This window comes from Podarcis liolepis (genome assembly GCF_965112155.1).
Source record: "Podarcis liolepis genome assembly, chromosome: 2".
Taxonomy (NCBI): Eukaryota; Metazoa; Chordata; class Lepidosauria; order Squamata; family Lacertidae; genus Podarcis; species Podarcis liolepis.
In genome coordinates this window covers 104,486,533-104,499,387 of record NC_139555.1, presented here as the reverse complement: position 1 = coordinate 104,499,387, position 12,855 = coordinate 104,486,533, and the positions used below count along the sequence as shown (strand labels likewise).

Sequence of the window (12,855 nt, the reverse complement as noted above, 5' to 3'; positions counted from 1 at the left end):
ATATCATTTAGCCAAATGGGAAGTGAGCCTGGCTAAAAAGCACCAACTCCAATTAATAGAGGCTTTGCCTTCACCTCTTTTTGGCAGGCTGGAGAAAAGCAAGGCAGCACACTAAAACCATTCCCAGAGTTACAACTGCTTGATTTCTTCGCCGTGAATTGCCTCAAACTTGGCTTAGCCGAGAAATATATCCTCTTTCCTGCCGAAGGGAATGCAGCTTGACAAAGAGCACAATGCCAATTAAGAATCTAGGATATTTCCGCTGTCAAATCTAGATGGCAGTTCAAAAGTTGAGGAAGGAGACCCCTGAAAAAAACAGCTTCTAAAGAGCAAGTAAGATTCCACAATGAAGCTATGAACTTTTAAGTGTGGAAGTGGGCCATGCATCTATTAGCACACCTTCAGAGAATTCAGAGCTCCACCGTCCTTTCCAGGAACATCAGGCACTTAATGTGCGCATACAGAACAAGACTGCCGTTCTCAATTATGTCTTGATGGCTCCCTCGGCCTATAGAGCGAGATGAGTGCCGCAACCCCAGAGTTGTCCGCGACTGGACCTAATGGCAGGGGTACCTTTACCTTTAAGCTTCACAGAATTTATTGTGTCCAGAGTTTCATTTGGTTCATAACTCTTAGCCTGGTGAATATTAGGCAAGGTTTCAAGTGTCTATAGTGCTGTTAAAAGATGAGCAACAGAAACCTATTCTGTGCATTACTTTCTTGGTGATAAGATTTGTTAGTGGTTTAAGTTCATGGCAGTTCATTACTATGTGTCACGATTATGCCAGATGCCTTGCACCAAGTGTCAAATGCTGGCTTCTGCTCAGAAATTGAACTTGTCTCTGAGCATCTGCAAAAGGGCTTGAAAGCTTCTAGATTAAGGCTACTGCCCAAGCAGTATTAACCAAATACTTACAGATTATTGTTCTCTTCCCTTCAACACACATAGAAATTGTCTCCCCCCCCCCCCCCCCGCCGAGGAGCAATTAGTCACTGGTACAGCAGCAGGCAACAGCGCCTACCTCTAACAATCCATTTGTCATGGTAATTATAGGATTTCAGGAGACCCAGTCTGCTTCTCCTGAAGTCTATGATTATTTCTCCTTAAGATGCACAACATATTATCAAATTGCTGAACTGGAACTTTTAATGTGTCTTTTCTCCATGTACTCACTTGGAATCTATTTTAGCTCCTCAGTTATTTGCATATCATCTTGGGCTCCCTCTTTTGCAATAACTTCTGGGGCCAAATGTGCATTGCAGAAGTAAGACCCAATTATGATGCAACAAAGAATTACAAATACAGTGCTTTCCAGTTGCACTGAGAAGTCTTAAGCAACCCAAAACGAAGCTCAGATCAAGAGCTACCATTTTGCTTAATGCAAGCTAGCACAGCAGAACACTTTGCCTTATTTATTCTAGATTTCATCCTCTTAGGACAGGTGCAATTGACTTTCTCCTTTGAGATGCTTTGCAAAAGAAAGGGGTCTATGAAAGAGATAATTATGTCAGCAGTTCACCAGAGTTTATACCAACTGCAATACTGCATTTTACAGCAGTCATTTTAGAAAGGACTTAAACGGCAGTGGCAAGTGCAGAGGAGATGCATTTGCAAAGATGTTACTACACATAAGGAGATTAGCATTGAAAGACCATGGGAAGAAAGGGGAGCCACAGTATGAACAGTGATTAAAAGGGAGAGAACTCCTACCCCAAATCCCATTTGACCTTAAGCCTGGAACAGACACCACCACAAAAATATACAGCACTGAGCACTAGAAACTTTTTTAAACAAGAAGTGTTAAGTCAGGCATAGGCAAACTCCAGATGTTTTGGGACTACAACTCCCATCATCCCTAGCTAACAGGACCAGTGGTCAGGGATGATGGGAATTGTAGTCCCAAAACACCTGGAGGGCCGAGTTTGCCTATGCCTGTGTTAAGTACTAGGAAGTCAGTAAAGGAGAGTTCAGCCATATTTGGTGCCCACGGGTATTAAAGTACTTGTGCTCTGTGAAAAGGGGCACACACACAAAGCGAAACTGGAAACACAGCCACCCCAGATCCACAGCAGTTTTGGTCATGTTTCACTTACAGCTCTGATGGCAGACCAAGCGGTTCAAGTTTTCCTTGTCCGTTTTGCAGCCTTAAAGGTGCACCTTCATCGCATGCCACAGTGCTGCTCACCTTTAATGCAGAGGCCAAGCTGACCATGTGCTCATTCAGGGTACTCTCCGATTCCTTGTAAGTCAGGCAGGTAAACTGATATTCCTCAGGGTCAAAGGCATCTGCTCCCTGTTGCTCCACGTCATTTGCCACCCCCTCATAGTAATCCTCAATGTCCCCAGGTTCTTCATCTTCTTCCTCCTCATCACAGTTTGGATCATAGTCCTCTTCATTGCTGTCTGAGCCCTGGCTGTTCATGTCCACAGACATCTTAGTGCTCAGCCAAACTGCGGAGCAGGAGAGTAACGTCCGTTTTCTTTTTCAACAACTCTTATCGCTCTTTTGACTTCATTTGACTTCTCTGCCTCCTAAATTTGGGGCAGGGGAAGGGGTGGGGGAAAGGAAAATATATGAGTAAGTTTAATGCCCACAAAATGCCTGCAAATAGCCTGGCAAGAACAACAGAATTCATATGGGGGGCAGGGCGGGAATTCAAGAAAGTTAAAACAGTAAGTAGTGATGTTCATATGCAATGAAGGCGGACCACTTTTTTTGTAAGACACTGAATGCTTATTATTCCTATGCCCAGGTCGCTTCAGGAGTCATGTTCAGATTCCTGCTCCATGCCTCACTCCCCCTATTCAGTCTACCTCACAGGGCTCCAGCTGCTGCAAATCTGAGTGGGAAAAGAACTGCAACAAACTTTGTACTCTGAAAAGTGCCACAGAAATATATCCATCTTCTGTTTTAATTGTGCTAATTTCTATTTGTTTCAGTCGGTTCCTTGTTTTCTAACAGAGGGAGAAAATCAGCTTACGAAAATTAAAAACCGTACACTACACCATACAGATGCAAAGAGCCCAATTTAAAATAATCAAAACATAACAAATCTTAACAGCAGACATTCAAATTGCCCACCTAGAAGTGTTAAGGGTTTCCAGTATTCCAGCTCTCATTAAAGTATTTCACAAAGGACAAAAAGTCCTTCTAAAGGTCTTCTAAACCTAACTCCACTTCTGATCCTTCTAAAGGAGTGGAGAGGGCTGACCAGAGGCACAGTGGGGGCCATGCGTCTGATGGTAGCAGCAACCTCAACTGTCTCTCATCAAAAGGCCTGCAAAAATGGGGCGAGAAAACAACGGAGAAAGCATTCCTTCAGGCCATGTACGCATAACTTTATGGATCAAAATTAACACTTTGAGTAAAGGTAAAAGGGCCCCTGACCATTAGGTCCAGTCGTGACCGACTCTGGGGTTGCGGCGCTCATCCCACTTTATTGGCCGAGGGAGCCGGCGTACAGCTTCCGGGTCATGTGGCCAGCATGACTAAGGCGCTTCTGGCGAACCAGAGCAGCGCACAGAAACGCCGTTTACCTTCCCGTCGGAGTGGTACCTATTTATCTACTTGCACTTTGACGTGCTTTCGAACTGCTAGGTTGGCAGGAGCAGGGACCGAGCAACGGGAGCTCACCCTGTCGCGGGGATTCGAACCGCAGACCTTCTGATCGGCAAGTCCTAGGCTCTGTGGTTTAACCCACAGCGCCACCCGCGTCCCTTAACACTTTTGAGTAGTGCTTCAAAAATAAGTGGTGCAGCTCACTGACGATCAGTGCAATATGGCACGTTTGGCCCAATCTCGTTAACAAACTAGCCACTGCATGCTGGAGTCCTCGAAGTTCCTCAACAGCCTTCAAAGACAGCCCTGTGTCAAGTCCATTACAGTTTGCCAGGCTGACTCTTCCTAGGGGGCAGAGCTGGTGTAGCTGAATAAGGAAATCCTGATGACAGCTGCCAAGTGTGCATCAAGTAGAAACGCAGACTCCAAGGAGCTCCTCCAAGCTGAAAACCTGTTGATGCCTACTTGAGAGGAGATAAGGCAACCAGTCAAAGATGGCTTGTACTTTAGGAGGAAGGCAACTCTACCCAGGACAGGTTGTCCACATGCTTCCAAGTCGACTGGTTACACCCGTATCCCTAAGGCCTGAACTTCAGTTTGATGCAGCATTGGGAAACTGAATCTGACCACAGGGCTGGACCCAGGATTTATTTTTCATTTTTTAGATTTCACTTTTAATTTGTATACCACCTTTCTATATTGCTATACGTAAGGATTCCAGTATCTCACAACTGTTCAAATAAAATTCATTTTACTTTCTTTGCATCTCCTCTCCATGGTGTTCTGTACACATACGACTGTTCTCTACCGCCTGCTTCCAAAAGTCACTTTTCTGCAAAGTACCACCCCTTTTCACACTGCCCACTACCAGTTTACCCTCCTTTCGCATCTGCCATTTACTTGCCTCATCCGGATGATAACCTTTCTTGGCAAACATTGCACCTCTGTATAACTAATGGTACTAAATTCTATGCAGAAGCAGTGACAGTGCATAACTCAGGTTCCCATGACCTTTTAAAGTGTCACCATCCCCTTGCTTCACAGCTGAAAAGCAAGCTGGCTGAATTAATAGCTGAATGGTGAAATGGAGAGATATGCCTGCCTCTTGCCCAAGGACTGAAAGATAAGCACACCAAAAGTTATCACATTAACACATCAAATATTCCAAGCTCAGAAGGCAGGAAATTATTAGCAAAGCAACTAACGAAGACCTAGACTTAGCCCCTAATATTATCTATTTAAAAGCACACTAATCCTTAGGAGATATCAGAATAGCTAACGGCAGAATTCTATCTACACCGACATTTACTTACTTACTTATTTACTTACTTACTTGTCTATTTACATTTGATTTCTGCTAGCAACCATGACTAGAAGCATTCTCTAAAGAGCTCATCAGCAAAATAAGCAAATCACGGCTTTAGCAAGCTGCAACTTACATCTTCTGATCAACACAATAAGTAAATCAGAATTACTGATTAAGGTGCATAAAATAGGCCAGAATTAAATACTACACTTCTCTCAGACTGGTCTAGTGGAGTATACACTCAGCTCCAGCCTCAGAGTTGGTTTACATCCATAAAAAAATTACCTGTTTAGCTGCAGGAAACACAGTCAAATATCAAACACAATCTGATTCTATGCATCTTTACTTGGAAATAAATATCAGCTATTTCAATTAGACCAGGAAAATGTCCTTATGATTGCTTCCAGAGACTCTCTAAACTCGAATTACTTCTTGGCTTCTGATCCCCAATAATCCTCAAGGCAACTTAACAAGTTACACTGGAGAACATAATGCACCCATCTGACTATCAAACCATAGCAGGGACTTTCCTATACAAGGCAGTAATATTCTATTATATTTGCCTAAATAAAAGCTAGTCCATCACACACACATTAGAACCTGCACCTCTATTTTAATGATTCTTTTAAATTCACAACTGTAAATTAGCCAGTAACAGTGAGAAATATAACTATAAAATTCCAGAATGCAAATCATGGGGAGAAAAATCTCAGTTAACTCATAGTATTTCCCATCCCTTAATTTTATAGTACCGGTATGTTAGGTAGGTATTGCGGTCACTCCAACATGCATTTTGATTTGCCCTGTCCTGAGCTCCGCCAGCTTCCTTCAGCTTAAGAGAATGAAGATCAAAAGATAAATGCTAAACGACCACAAATTTGTTCAAGTACCCTCAAAATGTGCCACAGCCAAATCCTTTATATCAGTCTTGCAAACAGTACTAAGGAGATTATCAGTCCCCTTCCTCACTCCCACTCATCCAAGTTCCTTCTCTTTTCCACCCCATTATTACAACCACCATTAATCAATTCCCCATGGCAGGAGTCAGCAAACTTTGTCAGCAGGGGGCCAGTCCACTGTCCCTCAGACCTTGGGGGGGGGGGGGCTGGACTATATTTTGGGAAAAAATATGAACAAATTCCTACGCCCCACAAATAACCCAGAGATGCATTTTAAATAAAAGGACACATTCTACTCACGTAAAAACACACTGATTCCTGGAGCATCCGGGAGCCGGATTTAGAAGGCGACTGGGCTGCATCCAGCCCCCGGGCCTTAGTTCGCCTACCCATGCCCTATGGGGTTATCCCCATATACCTGCCTAGGAATAAAACTGTGGACTTACTCCATGTGAGAAAGGTGAAGAGGGAAAAGTCCACACACATACCCTATAACGACCTAAGAACAGCCTCGGAGGGTTAAGTCAAAAGGCCCATCTAGCCTAGCTTTGTTCTCAGCATGACCAGCCAGGCACCTATGGGAAGCTCATAGGCAGCACATTAATGCAAAAGCACTCCACTGCTTGTGACCCCAGCAAATGGTGTTCAAAGGCATAGAATGGTACCTCGGGTCACATACGCTTCAGGTTACAGACTCCGCTAACCCAGAAATAGTACCTCAGGTTAAGAACTTTGTTTCAGGATGAGAACAGAAATCGTGCTCCGGTGGCAGTGGCGGCAGCGAGAGGCCCCATTAGCTAAAGTGGTGCTTCAGGTTAGGAACAGTTTCAGGTTAAGAACGGACCTCTGGAACGAATGAAGTACTTAACCCGAGGTACCACTGTACTGCCTTCAAGACTGGAGGCAGTGCACCGCCATCATCCTTAGTAGCCACAAATAGCCTTATCTTCCATAAATTTGTTGAATCCCCCTTTAAAGCTTTCCCCCTTTCACTACATCTTGTGGCAGCTGATTCCACAGTTCAACTGCGTGGTGTGAGGTCGTTTTTCCTTTTGCCTGCCTGGAATCTTCCACCATTTAGCTGCCGAGATTAATCTGGGGACTCTAGCGTAATGAAAGACACTACGCATTGTGTCTGATTTGTACACCTCTTTCCTAAAGCCGCCCCAAAGGTTGTATGTAACCTTTCATTATAGTAGCGTTGCGCCAGCCCCTTGATCTTGGTTGTCCTCTTCTGAACTTCCCCAGCTCTACAATATTCTTTTTTAAAAGCACAGATCTGTTTCTCGCCTAGCCTTTAAGGAATAACTAGTTCTGTTTAAAGGCAGGGGTGGGAACCTCAGGCTCAGGGAACAAATGCAGCCCTCCAAGCCTCCCTATCTGGTCCTCAGGACTCCCCCCAGGCAGAGGGAGAGCATGGCCTACCGGTCAGACCTAACATTGACACTTGTTGTTCTACCCACTGCTAGCTCCCCACCCGTGGCTTAAGGCTAAAGAACTACACATAGGTAAGAACTACACATAGGAGAGCAGCATTATATCAAGCGCATATGTTACTCTTTCTCTGTGGCAGTAGATATTTGCCAGAAAGCAGAAGAAAATGGATAATTACTAGCTTTTAGTATCACTCGCAATCATTAGTTACAGCAGTGGTTTTCAACCAGTGTGTTGTGGCACCCAGGGGTGCCTTGCATGATGGCCAGGGGTGCCGCAGGCAACACTGGCCTCCATCCCTCTTTCCTCCCATCCCTCCTCTGATGCCCTCTCGCATCTCTGCCTTCCAAAGGCTGGAGTGGCTGTTTGTTGCAGCAGCCCTGGCTACAAGGCCCCCAGACAAATGGTGCCCCTGGGGCTGGCCAAGGGTGAGGAGAGATGGGGAGGCTGAGGGAACACTCCACAAGGGGAAGTGTTTGAAAATGGGTATGGGGCTGCCAGCTCTGCAAGCAAGGGGTGACATAACTGGGCTTCTGAGGCTCGGAGCACATTTCCCCAGAGTGGAGCCACAGAAAGAATATACAGTGGTACCTCGAGTTAAGAACTTAATTCGTTCCGGAGGTCCGTTCGTAACCTGAAACTGTTCTTAACCTGAAGCACCACTTTAGCTAATGGGGCTTCCTGCTGCCGCCACGCCGCCAGAGCACGATTTCTGTTCTCATCCTGAAGCAAAGTTATTAACCCGAGGTACTATTTCTGGGTTAGCTGAGTCTGTAACCTGAAGCGTATGTAACCCAAGGTACCACTGTACTCCCAAGCGATCCGTTGGCGAGTGGCTGTTCCTCTTTCTTTCTCCAAAAAACACGGGGCTTTCTTCCTTCCTAAAAAAAAAAAAGCTCAACAACTTCGCCCTGATCACTGCCAGTTTTTAATCCTGCGAGTAGATCGCAGTCTCTTGGGAGTTGGCCACCCCTGGTATAAATTAATGGAATATAAAGGGGAAACATGAGAGAAATTTCTATTCAGGCTTCATGCTGTCGTAGAATTATTTTATTTTATTTTTGTCTAGAGCATACAACAACGGCAATACTATACCTGAAATTTTAACACACTACTAAAAAGGCCAACTTACATATGCTTTCCAGAGGCAGGCACTCTGAAAAAAATTAGAGCAACTGCCAGAGGAACTAGTCAACATGGAAACATTATGTGGGAAGGTCAGTTACATGGGAGAACAAGTATTTAATACAATCCTCAACAATCCTCATTTTCTAGTAAAAGAATATTTGGATGCTTTCTCCCTTCAGAATCCAAGCCTCTTTCAATCCTTTGTTAGTGAATAAAATTCTGTTGTATAAAAACTCATTATGCCATACTCTTTAGTTCACATAGTGCCCTGATCCTTGGAATGGTAATACATTTAAGATGCCTGAAGTACTGCAAAGTGCTACCCATACACGACTACAGCAACCACATTGTCTTTGTAGTCTTTGGGATGGTGTGGCAGGAACAGCCCCCGTCCTCTTGGCCTGGACACTGTCTCCTGCTGCTCTGCTTCCAGATCTGATCTGGGAGACAGGTACTGCCAAGGTGGGATTGTTGTTTGTTGAGGCCAAGACAGCTAGAACTGCCACCGCCTTTGGCAAGAGAGGATGGTGGCTCCATCAAGCCCTCTCATGTGAAGATTCCAATGCCATTAAGTCAGCTGCTTGAGGAACTGTGCTCCATCCATATCTTTTGGCGTGGACACTGTCGCCTGCTCTGCTCCCACATCTGAGCTGGGTGAGGAAGAGTGCTTCCTGGGGAAGGACTTCTCTTTGTCAAGGGCAAGACAGCTGGCATAGGCAAGAAGTTGCTGCTCTTCTGGACATCCAGAATCTTCACAGACAGAACCATGTAAGTGCATTATAAGAGCTTGTACCTGAGTTTGCTTTCCCTGCTCTCTCACATTCTTTTTTCCTCCTATGCCATGTCTTTTTAGATTGCAAGCCTTAGGGAAGGCATCATCTTATCATTGGTTAAGTCAGTTGCTCTAAGAGCCTTTGTGGCTAAAGGGAAGTGAATAAATGTCTTAAGTAAATAAAATAAGAATTAATTGGTCAATTTCCAGGATTCTACAGATTTTGTAGATTCCACAGGATTCTACTAAAAATCACACCCAATGTTTATTTACATGAGAGACAGTCAACACAGTGTAAGGGGACACAGATGCCCAATACAGGTGGCAACTATTTAGCACACATTCAATTGATGTGTGACCACTGGCAGAGGGGTTGTTTTGGACCCAGAAGAGGGCAGAACAGGCTTATGTGCACTCCCCTGATGCACACAGGGGCCAGGAACACAACTCCCACTCAAATCAGGGGTTGCTTGTACCAGCATTCTCCAACCTGATGTAATACTAAACATCTGGCAGGCACCAGATTGGAGAAGGATGCCCAGTACATTCACATCTGAATTCTGGGATCAAGCACTTCCCCCTGCTCCAAATCAGTCTCTTGTCCTGCACCTGCTTGTTTTCATTACTGTCAACAGTAGCCGCTAGGAACTGATTAACTCTGTACTAGATTCAGTTGTCTTAGGCAAACTGTAGTGTGACATGAATTGGACCAAGGAATTCTATTATCCACATGGGTAACAGTAGTTCAATATCTGTTCCCAAACCTAGGTATGCCAGATTAGGACATTAAGACTACTGCAATTATTTTGCTACAACAACTTGACTCGGATAGTGAAACAACTACAGAGAAACTTCGTTTTTTGAAAGGTGATTGGTCCTTTGGATGCTTTGACACAGCTCTGACGTACAAGATCAGCTCAATGTATCTTGGAGAATGTAAGAAATTTGTGTTGAGCACTTATCTACAGTATGAAATGCCCAGTTTTAAAAGAAGATTATACAATGCCTTCAGGAGACAGAACTACCCATGAATACGATATATATCCAGAAATAATTTGCTACAATTATGAGCCTTAGTCCAAAGCTACTTTAAGTAATAGCCACACACAAGGGAAAATTTCAATCAGAAGCAAATAATTACATCACTCTTGAGAAGAAACAGTGAACCTGTGACTCTCCAAATGATGTTGGACTTCAGCTCCCATCATTTCCAGCCAGCATGGCCAATGGCCAGGGATTATGGGAGTAGCAGACCAGTAACACCTGGAAACCCACAGATTCTCCGCCCCCCTCTGTAAAATAACTCCTCACCAAATGAAGAGTATTCCTTTCAGAATAGGGACCACCTAACATAACAAAAGCAAAGTGGCCTGCTCTGTAGCAACCTATCCCTTAACTACCCAAGTCCCAGCAAATTATGCAAATGTGGCTGGGACCACAGACTTAGTTGAAGTTGACAAAGATGTCTGTATGGCAGTTAACTATGCTCAAGAAGCGAAGCTCACACATTCAAACCTGCCTAGGCAAAGGCTTCCACTTAGAAGTGCCTTCTGTACCACATTGCAAATGCTACCTGTACACACAAAACATAAAAGTTAAATAATTTTCCGCACAGACCTCATCTGCTGCTAAATACTCTGTGGTGATACCCTTCCCCCATCTTATGAACAGTTAAATGTAGACTGTATATCTACTGCAATACACACATTTTGCTTCCTTCCAAAAGATATTACAGTGGTACCTCGGGTTACATACATTTCAGGTTACATACACTTTAGGTTACAGACTCCGCTAACCCAGAAATATTACCTCAGGTTAAGAACTTTGCTTCAGGATGAGAACAGAAATCGTGCTCCGGCGGCGCGGCAGCAGCAGGAGGCCCCATTAGCTAAAGTGGTGCTTCAGGTTAAGAACAGTTTCAGGTTAACAATGGACCTCCGGAACGAATTAATTACTTAACCCGAGGTACCACTGTATTTGCACAACCTGTACGCAGACTCACACGCAGGTGGCACTACTTAAGCTTCAGCCTACTCCAGCCTGCTGCCATCCCAGATGTTTGGACACACGTGGGTGACTACGGTAGGTTGAGGGAAGCCAACTTAAAACGTTTAGCACCCACTTGCAGTAATACCTAACGCTAGAGCAGCCACTCTGATGCCGAGGAAGGTGCAGGGAGGGGGGGGTGTAAATCAATTCGCATGCGAGTGGTGGTGGTGGGAAGGAACACAGTGCATGGACAAAGAGGCAGCTCCGGCACCAATAGCCTACAACGGACCTCTCCCACCATCCCCCTCCCCATTTTCTCTTTCTCTAGGGAGGCTCAGGAAGCGCCCGAGCGCATAGCCGACATTCTTTGGATAATAATATTAATAATTTTGATTTATAGCCCGACCCTCCCCAGCCAAGGCCGGGCTCAGAGCGGCTAAGAAGCAATAATAAAAAGTTGAATGAATACCACTTAAAAACAAGATTAAAATACAACATTAAAATATGATGAAGCTGGCAGGGCCAAGTGGGCTGGTCCCAAAGATTTCGCCCACAACATTGCCCCCCAACCACCCACCCGCCTGCCTGTGGGAGTGGGGAGAGCGCCGGGACCCCCTCGCTGGTTCCCACCCCTTGTGGATCTAACGGGAAAGGACCCCCCAAAAAAACCCCGCACCCCAAGCCCTGAAACTCACCCTCAGTCCCCCCCCCCGCCCAAAGGAAGGCGGAACCTCTCCCCGCTCGCCCTCCCCTTCCATGTAAACAAGGCCCGGCTCACCCCCCCCCCCGCTCCTCCTCCTCCTCTGCGCTCACCCAGAGTGCGGGGAGGGCCGCGTAGAGGCCGCAGCGGCCGCGGACTCGGGGGAAAGCAGCTCCCGCAGCGGCAGCGAGCGAGGCGGGGGGGGCGCCGGAAGCGAGCCGGGGAGGGAGAGGGAAATGGGGAGGAGAAGCAGAAGAAGGAAAATCACCTCCCCGCGGGCTCCTCCATTGGTAGCCGGGCCACTGTGGCCTGTGCACCGGAAGCCCCGGCCTCCGGCGTGGCGTCACTTCCGACGCCGGGGAAGAAGGGGGCGGGGGCGGAGCCGAGCGTCCGTGACGTAGGAGCGCCCCTCAGGGCTATTTAAAAAACACTAAAGGCGGGAACGAGCCGTTGTGCGAAGTCAGGAGGGGGGTGTCCGTGGGCCGAACCATTAGCGTGGGTGGTTGAGGGGGAGGGAGGGCGCTTTCTCCACTCTCGCCCAATTTTTCTTCGTGATAAATTGCTCTCAGGCTCCACGAATTGCAAACATGGGAGAGTCACCAGTTCTGCAATTCCTACCGCTGCCATTTCCCTTGTAGTGATTTGTAAGCTGCTCCGGGGAGACTCTTTTGGCTGAAGAACAGGATTTTAATAATAATAATAATAATAATATCCTAAATCCCTGAAATTTATGCATCTTTATTTGACTGGCGTGGGAGGGGGATGGCCAGCTCAATGGCTAAGGATCTGTTTCGTGTGCAGACGGTCCCAGGAAGGACTAGATTATAACTCCGTGTCTGAAATTCTGGAGAGCCACCGCTAGTCAAGGTAGACCGGGGCAGCTAACTTGGTGCCTTCCTCTCACTGGACGACAACACATATCATTCCTGGCCATTGGCTGGCTGGGATTGATGGGAATTGTAGTCCAGCAACATCTGGAGCACGCACAATGTTGGCTGCCACTAGTTTATAATAATAATAATAACTTTTATTTATATCCTGCCCTCCCCAGCCAAAACCAGGCTCAG

General features: G+C 46.0%; 1 protein-coding gene across 5 annotated transcripts in view; it reads right to left on the bottom strand.

Moving 5' to 3' along the window:
- ARIH2 (ariadne RBR E3 ubiquitin protein ligase 2) overlaps nt 1-12,147 on the bottom strand; it is a 36,559-nt gene extending 24,412 nt beyond the window's left edge. The window contains exons 1-2 of one of the 5 annotated variants that reach the window (XM_083492751.1): nt 12,057-12,147; nt 2,187-2,533 (exon numbers count right to left, since the gene is read on the bottom strand). In XM_083492751.1, coding sequence (XP_083348877.1) covers nt 2,187-2,435 — 249 coding nt within the window. In that variant the 5' untranslated portion in view covers nt 2,436-2,533; nt 12,057-12,147. Of the gene's footprint in view, nt 1-2,094; nt 2,534-3,083; nt 3,275-11,901 lie in introns of those variants that run through there. The other 4 variants (XM_083492752.1, XM_083492755.1, XM_083492754.1 and 1 more) reach the window with 4 other exon arrangements.
- Between the last annotated feature and the right edge of the window lie 708 nt (nt 12,148-12,855).